The sequence below is a fragment of the Solanum stenotomum genome, chromosome 11, assembly GCF_019186545.1.
Source record: "Solanum stenotomum isolate F172 chromosome 11, ASM1918654v1, whole genome shotgun sequence".
NCBI lineage: Eukaryota > Viridiplantae > Streptophyta > Magnoliopsida > Solanales > Solanaceae > Solanum > Solanum stenotomum.
The window spans coordinates 2,506,257-2,518,097 of NC_064292.1; the positions used below are offsets into that span (position 1 = coordinate 2,506,257).

The 11,841-nt window shown below is 34.1% G+C and overlaps 2 protein-coding genes across 3 annotated transcripts in view; one reads left to right on the forward strand and one right to left on the reverse strand.

Moving 5' to 3' along the window:
* Positions 1-11,841, forward strand: part of LOC125844193 (glycosyltransferase BC10-like) — a 33,135-nt gene that overhangs the window by 19,738 nt on the left and 1,556 nt on the right. The window lies entirely within an intron of this gene.
* LOC125844192 (outer envelope protein 39, chloroplastic) lies at positions 115-9,874 on the reverse strand. 2 transcript variants are annotated; one of them, XM_049523456.1, is made up of 11 exons: positions 9,656-9,874; positions 7,987-8,053; positions 7,851-7,886; positions 7,539-7,683; positions 6,943-7,101; positions 6,756-6,826; positions 6,595-6,673; positions 6,362-6,477; positions 4,611-4,758; positions 3,329-3,398; positions 115-600 (listed from the first exon to the last, which is right to left on the reverse strand). In XM_049523456.1, the coding sequence occupies exons 1-11, from the start codon at positions 9,687-9,689 to the stop codon at positions 443-445; spliced, it is 1,083 nt and encodes a 360-aa protein (XP_049379413.1). In that variant the 5' UTR covers positions 9,690-9,874; the 3' UTR covers positions 115-442. The 2 variants fall into 2 exon arrangements, with proteins under 2 accessions (XP_049379413.1, XP_049379414.1); XM_049523457.1 differs by lacking the exon at positions 6,362-6,477 and adding an exon at positions 5,921-6,036 and having other exon boundaries at positions 9,656-9,873.

The following is an 11,841-nucleotide window of genomic DNA, read 5'->3' on the forward strand; positions in this document are numbered from 1 at the left end:
ATTTGACCAAGACTTAATCCAGTGCTAAACCAGTAAATCAAACTCACATCATTGGTAACTTTGGTATTCAAGATTAGTAAATGATCAACTGATAAATTTCTCTATTTGTAAAAGAAAAAAAGGGAAATTGAATGTGTATATTGTCTATTGTAAGCAGGTTATGAACTTTGACATTAAGACTAACTTCCTGATGGTCACTGTAAAGAATTTACAAATTTCTATCTGATTCTTTGAAGAGGTACAGGGAAAATGGAACCACCTCTGTGCACTAATTTGCTCAATATGCTTTTCAAAAAAATCTTCACTGATGTTCCTATGAGGGACGGGCCACTGCTCGGAGTCTAACATCTGATCCCTTGCAGATATCCTCATAAATTTTCTCCACGGATGCAGCGCTGATCATAAGTTATGCCATGGTTGCAAGTCATGTTGTGGTTAAGACTCACGAAGGAAGGTTACTGAAGCCGAAGTACACTGTTCGTTGTTGAAATGCATTGACTGCATAGTCCACCTGGAAATGTCCCAGCTGAGACTTGAATCTAAGGCCATATCCGAAGCCAATTCCGTTTCCTGGTTTGCCATGCCTAAGAGAAGGATTTCCTGAAATGCATCAATGGCTCAAATGTTAGAAGAAAATATGTTAGGAAACGCTTCTTCTGAAACTAGGGTAGTGATATCTGGGCACTGTACTCTTTTCATCCACAAAAAAAAGAAAAGACAACCATCACGAAGCCCAAAATGTTTACGTATGAATTTCTGAGGGATACACATGCGTGAAAGGATGAAGCATTTGTCTCATTGTTTGTTATGAAAGCAGTCAATCATCTAAATATAGAAGTCCAGGATTCTGAGATTCAGAGAGCTTGTACTGTGCAAATGCTGAAGTTCAGTCAGTTCATATTGATCCAAAAACTAAAGGAAATGTTACCATTGTTGTAATGGACTCAAATGTCAACCCCTATTGCGATAAGTCTTACCATTTTACACCAACTCCAGAGGCCAGAGCTTTTCGTTTTCTTTCTTTCTTCCTATTTTTTAAAAACTTTTCACTTGTATATCTCATTTAGAAGACAAGCTTTATCTTGCTCGTCGATATTCCTATCTATAAACAGGGAAGATGATGGAACCTTTATATATCATACTATAGAAAGAGAAAATGTGTCCTCTTTATATGTAGAAACCACAAAAGGAAACAAGAAACTGAAAGTATTAATCCTAGAATCTGTTGGCTAACTGAACCAAGTTTCTTTCCCTTTCAACACTTTCCCCTCTCGTTGGCATGAAGTTATGATTCTAGGAATCTGGTAGCTGGAAAACACAGATCCTTCCTTTTCGATACACCCCCTTAAAATAGAATCAAAATATCTTCCTTTGCTAGCTTACGCACTAAATTGTCCAATTGTTTCTTGTGAACTCCTCAAAAGAATATCTACTAATTGATTAAGGTTGATATACACGGCATGTTCATTATCCCAGTCTCTAATTTCTCATCAATAAAGTAGTTGTACACCTCTACATGATCATACTACAATAAGAGGAAGGTCGTTTTGTAGAGGGTGGATATCATAAAGAAGGAAACAAATAGCCTTATGTAGAGAAATAGAAAATTCTCCCTAATTTATCTCATACAAACCCAAGCTATAGACAGTCGTTCTGAGAGAGTAAAGTTATTTGCATTATCCAACACACCATATGATATAGCAAACTATATTTTGTGCTATCAAGGCAACAGACCTTATCATCACATTGACAAGGTAAAGGAACTAGATTCAACCAGGTTGCGAACTTGCACTACTAAAGAGAGATCTAATATTCACCTATAACCATATGATGCCAAACATGGATGTTTTTAGTTGACCTACAAAGCTTAGCTAGAACAGTCAGGGTGGATATTAAGATTACGCAGCCCATATTATTGAACTTCTCCAATCTCCATTTGGAAAGCGTTTGCTTTTACTATGATATCCAAATATTTTAATATCTTGCTAAGAGTCACTTCGGGTACTGCTACCTCTGTAGCTATACACAACTGAATTAGCAAACTCTACACCCCCTTATAAATGATTTGGCAAAACCAACTAGTGTTACTCCATTACATTCTTCGTCAATATTCTCATCATCATGCTGATGAAGATTATCTTCACGCTATTATCCTTGATACTTATGAGAATACTAGTTTCCGTGCACGTGCGTTGCGCGTGTTTCCCATATTAATGATATAGTTCCCAATTTTTTAACTTGGTAGTTCCCACTCTATAGTAAAATACTACTACAAGATATCATTTTATAACTCCCTCCAAATACACAAATAACGTCGTATTAATTATAAGAATAAATCAATTAATGAAAATTCTAAAATCAAGTCTTCCAAAGAAACGTAACCAACTTCCTCCTTTTCATAGCTCATGAATTTCTGCTAGCTGCACTCCATATATCATCCAATGAATGTTGAATGTTACATGTAAATTGATATGACAATTATTCAATTCCAACATGTATCAACTCTACATGTTTNATGCCAAACATGGATGTTTTTAGTTGACCTACAAAGCTTAGCTAGAACAGTCAGGTGGATATTAAGATTACACAGCCCATATTATTGAACTTCTCCAATCTACATTTGGAAACCGTTTGCTTTTACTATGATATCCAAATATTTTAATATCTTGCTAAGAGACATTTCGAGTACTGCTACTTCTGTAGCTATACACAACTGAATTAGCAAACTCTACACCCCTTTATAAATGATTTGGCAAAACCAACTAGTGTTACTCCATTACATTTTTCGTCGATATTCTTATCATCGTGCTGATGGATTATCTTCATGCACTTATCCTTGATACTTAGTGAAACCTAAATATGGAGTTAGATCTCGAAAGTAGCATTTAACCATAACCAGAACATATTAAGCTTTACTGCTTAAGTCATAGGCTAAATCATTAACAGTTTCATGGGAAACAAAAGGTTGAAACCCTTACAACAAGTAACCTACTCTATACAGGCCCAACAGCAGTAAGGCAGATAAAAAGCATGAAACAAACAACTTGAAAGAAGAAATGCAAAATACACAAGGAAAAAAAAAAACAGTTTTAAAAAATAATTTCTCAAAACAATCATTTGCAGTTGTCATATATAATGGCAGCCCCTCCTTCCCCAACCCTAACTGAAGCAACATAAGAAAACAAAGAAAGACGATACAACTAAACAAACAGACATTCTCAAACATTTCCAAAAGGAATAATCAAAATCAATGTTTTCTAAATTTCAACAGCAGTCAGTGACATTAAGCAAACCTTCTGCATGATGTAAAAATTACTAAGGTACTAACCGGGCACATGACGACCTGAGCCCAAGTCAGATCCACAATCCAAGAAGACAGCACCATCAAGCATCTGGCTCTGGACAAGAAGCGTTGGTTGTGAGACTCCAAAATATAATATTTAATAGGTCCAAAGGGATCAGACGTACCAGTATCTAAACTTGTAAATACTAATTCCACAGACAATGTGGAAGCAAGTAAGCGACAAATTAAACAAGGGAACCCCGTTCCTTCTCTTGCAGGCGCAGATAAGAGGACACAACTCGCATTTTACATTTGATATCCTGTTAAATCATTTCTTACAACAAATTGTTTCCTCTCTTCTTTTTAACAATCAATTCTGATAACTAACTTTTGTGAATAAAATTCTTTTCTTCAAATTAGAAGAAAGGTTCTTTTGACTTTAAAGCACTCTCACATGATGATTTATTTTACAATACATTTCTTACACAACAACAGGACATTTCTTCAAGGTCAAATTCTTCAACTAAGACAGGACAACATTGCCAATAAGAAGTCATGCATCCCCCTTAACACCACTTAAGAGTCTGTCTGCCCTATCTGCTACTAAAACATAAAATATTGTATTATAATGCTCCAGAAAGATGCAAGAAAGTTCTAATCAAAAGTCTAAGAAGACATTGTGGTACTAAAAGAATCAAAGTAAAAAAAAAAGGAATTAAGCCATTGCAAGTCCCGCTCAAAAGTTATGTTGCTCGGATTCTTCAAAAACGCATACGGGTGCATGTTGGATCCTTCAAAAATGCATTTTTGAAGGATCCAACACAGGTACAAAATTATTTTTGATGAGTCCGAGCAACATAGCTCAAAAGCCAACAAAGTTAAAGTGATTGACAAAGTATGACATTATTAATTTCAAACTCAGAAGATCCTATGAGTTTGCTTGTATTAAAGAGTTAAATGTCACTGGTATTTCCAGCTGCAGAGTTGATTGGAAAAGCTGATAGATATCAAAAACAAATAATACCATAACACCTTATCACAATCAGATTCAAATAACTGTATTCTGTTTCATACTAAGCACAATAGATTTTTCAAAAACCAAAATAAGCAAATCCATTTCTCAAGTCTGTGCTACAGAGTTGCTTTTTATTTTTTTGGTTCTGAATCATTGCACGCCATTTGAAATTAGCAAGATTTCATTCATATTTTTGCATCATGAAGGAACGTAAGAGACAAGAATAATAATAAGAAAACACTTTTGCAAGATGTGGAACCAAACAACTGTCCTAAAAGGCAAAGATCCAACAATTTACGAATCAAAACATACCAAAGGAAACGTCAGTTCATTGTTAGCAACCAGACAAGATCTACCACAACCAACAGCTCCTTCACCATACCCTCGGACACTACCAAGACCGCCAATTGCAAAAGCTTGATAGGGAGCTATATCCCCCACGATAGAACCACCCGTGAGGCTGTAAGAGAAAAAGGTAGGACTTTAGCATATGGAAAGATGCATTAGAATGGAAAACAAGAAAATAAAACTATACAGGAAAGAAACATTGTTTAACAGCGAGGCATAAGATTTTTTGCAAGACTAATATCAATATGAATGTGTCCTCAAGAAATATTCCCAACTTGTTGATAAGACCCATGCACCAATGACCATAAGTGTGTGGGCAATAGGACTAGAATCATAACTATAGCACACCTTGCTCCCTTTTCAATCATGTGAACCCAGTGCTGAGGGATCATTGATATAGTATCCCATTCAATAATTTCTCTCTCAACACTCAAGAAGAAAATGTATCTAGCATCACCTCTCTAACAACTTTTAGATCAGTGGATACTCCCCACTCCCATGCTGCCCAGAGTGAAACTCTTCGGAGAAGGCTGGTTGCTGGAGAATCAATGTTTTGCTTAGTTTCTATAGTTCTATTCTAGGAAGAATGGAGAGCTTTTCTCTCTCAGATCTAAATATTAACATTTTAAGAAGACGGGAAAAACTAGTAAATCTAAATAAACAATTAAAGATATTTTTCAAGAACAGTAGAATCTAATAAATCTGACTAACAATTGAAGATATATTTATCAAGAACAAACAAATAAATAAGCAGAATCCAGATTCTTAAACTACTGCTTTATATTGAATTTGTAGAGAAAAGTAAAGTTGAAAACTAAGTAGAGTTAAAATCTCAATAGTTTCTATTATTTCCAAGTCCAGCTTCCATGTGTTTACTTGTTTCTATAAATATCAAAGCGCATAGATCTTGACCTCTCCGATGCATAAGTCGTATTTCAAACATCTTTCACCCTTGACTTCCTTGCACCGTTTCCCTGGTGCTTTGATAATTTTAGTTCATTACTTCTTACATGCTTCCTCTTGTGCTTCTCACGTTAATATTTGGTCATTCCTGAGTAACTTACCAATAAATCATCAGACACTTGAAAGCACTGAATGCTAACTTTCACTATTTCATATATGTTGTTCTCGTAGTAATTGGATGCTTTATTATCTTTATTTAATTTTATATCTTTGTTTGATTAGTAACTACAGTACTGGTTGAACATGGTTGTAAAAACCAACTATGCCAAATTGACAGATCTTCAACTGTCCAAAATAAAAATGTCTCTCACCTTGACAAGAGAAAAGCTGGCCCAAGTTTTAGTCCCCTTGATGCAACAAACTTGAATCGGTTGAAGATCAGCCACTTGGAAAGAATGGGAACCCCTTGTTCAATTTGCAGGCTAAACTGGACAAGTGTGTGAACATGTTTTAGAAAGCATATAGAACATTGTATGCACTATGATATCAAAATAGAAGNAGGGTGTCGGTCGACACCCCTCAACTTCATGTGGCTCCGCCACTGAATAAATCATCAGACACTTGAAAGCACTAAATGCTAACTTTCACTATTTCATATATGTTGTTCTCGTGGTAATTGGATGCTTTATTATCTTTATTTAATTTTATATCTTTGTTTGATTAGTAAATACAGTACTGGTTGAACATGGTTGTAAATACCAACCATGCCAAATTGACAAATCTTCAACTGTCCAAATAAAAATGTGTCTCACCTTGACAAGAGAAAAGCCGGCCCAAGTTTTAGTCCCCTTGATGCAACAAACTTGAATCGGTTGAAGATTAGCCACTTGGAAAGAATGGGAACCCCTTGTTCAATTTGCAGGCTAAACTGGACAAGTGTGTGAACATGTTTTAGAAAGCATATAGAACACTGCATGCACTATGATATCAAAATAGAAGAGAAATTGAGAATTTTGCACCATTTTGTGTTTAGAAAGTGAATTACTTGAGAAAAACTACGATCATTTGCTTTTGCGTATCGAGACTCCTGTTTAACTACTACCATACTGTCATTATAGCCACCACTGCAAAGCAAGCATTTTGTGAGTAAAGGCAGAGTCAGAATCCGATTAAAAGAAGTTAAAAACAAGTAATAGTTTAAGTTACCTGCAAGTCACCGGAAACCCGTGAGTATCTCTATTTATTGACCGACCCTCATCGCTTACAGGACGAATATGCTGCATGAGAAATAACATTTACGCTTCCCTTAAAAAATCAAGGCTTAGAGCATCACACTTGAAGTTTAAATAACATGTGTATAGAGTTGCCATTAAGTGCTATCATTTGCACTTACCTCAAATTTTATACTTGTCTTGCTGCTCCAGTTGGAACTTGCTGGCTCACTCAAATCTAAGCCAGCAGATAAGCGAGATAAGTTAACTCCGCCACTTCCTGAGCGAGAGAAGTTGTCATCTGGTAAGCCATGGACCCCAATCTCGGGAGAAACGGAATGCTGGACAACAAGATAGTTCGGATTGAAGTCCATGATGTGTCAGATTTTCCATACATAACAATAAGTTGTCGTAAAGTCTACTCCCAAGCTGACACTTAAATTAAGTTGAACTAGTTCTCATTTCAAATAAATGTGACTCTGAGGCAGATATTTTACAGAAGAGTTGTGCTCTTCACCGCAATATGGTCCTCTTTATAACTGATCCAACTTTGGTAGTAAAATTCTAAGAACAATGGAAGGTGGAATTGCTCATTTTAAACACACTCAGACCTACATATTTAATTTGAATTCCAATCAAATGAGTTCCATAACCCCTTCATGAACCAGACTATTTCAAAATGCAAAATATTCAGTCCTAGAGAGTTTGTTCCTCTTTGACAAAAAGATAATAATAAATAAGTAAACCAAAATAAAATAGTTTTTTGAGTATAGCACACCTGAACGACAAAAGACTGTTGAGCAAGCCATTCTGGTCTTGGCTTCCGGTAAGTAATCAAGATATTGGAATCATAGAGTCCTTTATCCCACAAAACATCTAGCTTCTCGCTCTTGCCAAATAAATTTGGGTGTTTTATGCAAAGACTGCCAGAATAAAAACAAATAGATTATCAATCTAAGTATAAGTAAACAAAAACTGTTTAAACCAAAACCCTAAACCCTCCATCCTTACAACCCCCAACAATAAATTTATAACCGAAACAAAAAGAAGCTAAAAGTTTCATGAGTAGGACATGAGAAAACTATATTACCTGCCAATTACCAATTCAAGGGGGCTGCCAGAATTCCTGTTTGCGGAGACAGTGCAGCAATATATAGAAAGAAACAAAGATTTTAGAACTAATGAATACAAAATCAATTGGCATAAGTGATTTAATATGTAAGAACCTGAAAGGCTGGAGCATCAAAGCAGCACATAGTTTATGGGTGAAATCCACATTGACATCTATTTTAGCTGCAAGAAAGACCAATTCAAATTCAAGAAAGTAAATAAGAATTCAAACTTTACAATATAAAACACAAAAAAGAACTATCAGTCAGCATCCACTATGGCCAACCAAAAACACATTTGCATTAGCAAAATTCAAAAGAAAATTTTCAATCTTTGCAAACATATAGCAAACCAAAATCCACAGGCACCCTTTATTGGCACCCCATAACACACAAGTTTTAGAGAGTTATGAGACAAGAATTGTTATTTATTTATTTTGTTAACCGTGGTGTCCAGGCAAGCTTGCGCATAACGAATTCCAAGGGATACATGTCATCTCCCACTAGCGATAGGAACAGGTTAGGACAGATGGAAGAAATCACCTAGTGTTTTTTGTCTCGGTTGGAATTTGAACCCGAGACCTTATGGTTCTCAAACCACTTCATTAACCACTAGGCCACACCCTTGGGTGTGAGATAATAAATTGTGGATTTTATTTGAGAAATGGAGGAGAAAAAGAAGAGGCCTTTGCCACCATGTATGCTTTTCATAGCACCCATCAGCCTATTAATGAGTTCCCCACCATTCAAATTGATTGAAGATTCAATCTTTACAATATAAAGCACAAAAAAGAACTAGCAGCACCCACTATAGCCAACCAAAACCACATTTGCATAAGCACAAGAAAAAGAAAACCAAAACTATACATACCCTTTATTGACACCCGAAAACACTCCATAAAACAGAAATTTCAGAGAGTTATGAGATAATTTGGGTTTTATTCAAGAAATGAAGGTGCCAGCATGAATGCTTTTCTGAGCACCCATTAGCCTATAATGAGTTTCCCACCATTAAAATTGACTGAAAATTCAACCCTTAACAATATAAAGCACAAAAAAGAACCATCAGCATCCATTATATCCAACCAAAACAACATTTGCATTAGGCACAACAAAAAGTAAACCAAAACTATAGATACCCTTCATTGACACTCCCAAAAAACACAAATTCCTGAGAGTTATGAGATAATAAATTATGGGTTTTATTTAAGAAATGAAGGAGAAAAAGAAGAAATCTTTGCCAGCACGAATGCTTTTCTGAGCACCCATTAGCCTATAAATGAGTTTCCCACCATTAAAATTTACTGAAAATTCAATCCTTACAATATAAAGCACAAAAAAGAACTATCAGCATCCACTATATCCAACCAAAACAACATTTGCATTAGGCACAACAAAAAGAAAACCAAAACTATACATACCCTTCATTGACACTCCCAAAAAACACAAATTCCAGAGAGTTATGAGATAATAAATTATGAGTTTTATTCAAGAAAATGAAAGAGAAAAAGAAGAGTCTTTTGCCAGTATAAATGCTTTTCTGAGCACCATTAGCCCATTAATGAGTTTCTCACCATTCAAATTGATTAAAAATTCAATCTTTACAACATAAAGCACAAAAAAGAACCATCAGCACCCACTATAGCCAACCAAAACCACATTTGCATAGGCACAACAAAAAAATTGACACCCCAAAAACACACTTCATAAAACACAAATTACAGAGAGTTATGAGATAATAAATTTATGCGTTTTATTCAAGAAATAAAAGAGAAAAAGATAAGACCTTTGCCGGCATGAATGCTTTTCTGAGCACCCATTAGCCTATTAATGAGTTTTCCACCATTCAAAATGATTGAAACTTCTACAAGGTCTGTTGTATTGAGTAATTAGTGTTGGTTTTTTTTGTACTTATTCAGTGTGAGTTCTGTGTAAAACGAATATAAAGAAAACATAAGAAGAGGGAAAATTTGGGAATCGCTAATTCTCAAGTTATCTCTTGCTTTGTAGATTGGCTTACTACTCTTCAGTCTTTGCCCCTCCCTCTCTGCACGTGGTGTTCAATTCTGCCTTTCAATTAGAAATTGTCACACCATATATTATTAATTCGGATGGATCCAGAGGTATCATGTTTGAGTCCTTTGAGATAAAGTTATTTTTATCGGAAAATATTTTATTCTTTAATTTGAGAATTTTCTTGGCATGAAATTGGATGGAGTCATGCCACAATTTGGATATGAAACACAAGTAGGAAATTAAAACTTGTTAATCATGAAATTTTAGTAGCTTGACTATCTGAATTTTTCGTGGTGTAACCCGTTTTTCCTTCTTCAATCCAAAAAAAGTACTAGTTGATTTATGTTTATTAGCATTAGAAATCTACTACTCTATTTTTAACTAGGGGTGTCAAAGAGGTAGGTTGATAAGTCATTTATAAAATTTATATGATATTAATTTTTAGATTTATTTTCTTTTGTACGATCAAAATTAGATTTGTTAAAATTGTCACATTATTTTGGATTTTTTTCGATATTAGTGTGATTAATATTTGATATGTTTTTTTCTAAATGATGTGCAAGAATCATAATTTGAAATTAGAACACAATATCATACATACTTTTACATGACAGATAAAAAAAAAAATGTAGATATTTGATCAATCAACGAAATATGAAATATTACAAGAATCAAGCTTCATCTTACTAATTTACATTAGTGAAAATAAAGTTAAGCAAAGACAAAAAGTTAAATCACGCGAATGAAAAAATTTAATTGAGTCAACTAAAATTAAGTATCTAATAAGAAAAACTTAAAATGGTCAATAAATTTACTTCTTCTTCAATCATATTTTTATTGACTTTTCCTTATTTATGATTCTCAAAATTTTAAAAATCTGCTAAATTTTATTTCAAAGAGAATAAATTAGTAAATTTCCAATTTAAAATAGAGAATTAACTAACTTAATTAATTGTTGTCTATCTGATTAGATCAAAATGCGGTATTACTGTTGCCCATAATTGTTGGGATTATGTCTTTTATAAGAAAATTATTGTTTATCAATAGACAAATTAAAATCAAGATTAAAGATGGGTAGATAAATTAATCACATACTTTATATGGATGATCTAAAAATTATTAGTTGATCACATTCTTTATTTGGACCATCTAGAAACCTTTTTTTTTTTGTATTTCTATATATATAACATAAAACTCCAAAGACAATATATCTAACTTTTAAAATTATCAAAAAATGAAAACTTTCAAGTGCAATTTTTACATTCTTTTTCTTCTTATTCTTCCTCTTATTTTTGGATCACGTTGTTTAGCAAGAGTTCAAGTTCATATTATAAATAGGCTTCCAGATGGAATGCCAATGACTCTCCATTGTCAGTCTCATGACAATGATTTAGGACAATTAAGATTGACAGGAGGTGACGAAGCTAGTTGGACTTTTAGTGTTAATTTTTGGGGTACTACTATGTTTTATTGCGACGCTCAATGGGATAATAGTTCTATGACATATCGTTTTATTACCTATGATGCTAGTCGGGATGCCCGACGATGTCAAACGGAATGCTGGTGGATGATCTCTGAAGAAGAAACATTGTATGGCTATAATCAAGAGAGTGAATACTGGGAGTTGTTTCCCTTCACAAGTGCATGAATTTTCTTAACGATGCCTATTGTCTCCGCTTGTTTTTAAAAAATTATCAATTTTTCGTGCTCAAGATTAACAAGATCCAATTATCATTACTTCGTATCATGTAAGGTTGTTTGGTGATTGGCACATGTAACATGTACAAGGCAATATGATAATGATATATAGTTACTTTTAATTAAAATTTCATCATTGTTGCAAAATTATTTTAATATAATTATAAAGTTTGTATAAGCATAATCCTAACAAAAATATATAAAATTTCAACATATTGTGTTGGATTTCAAAAACTTATTGCATGTGAAATTCTAACA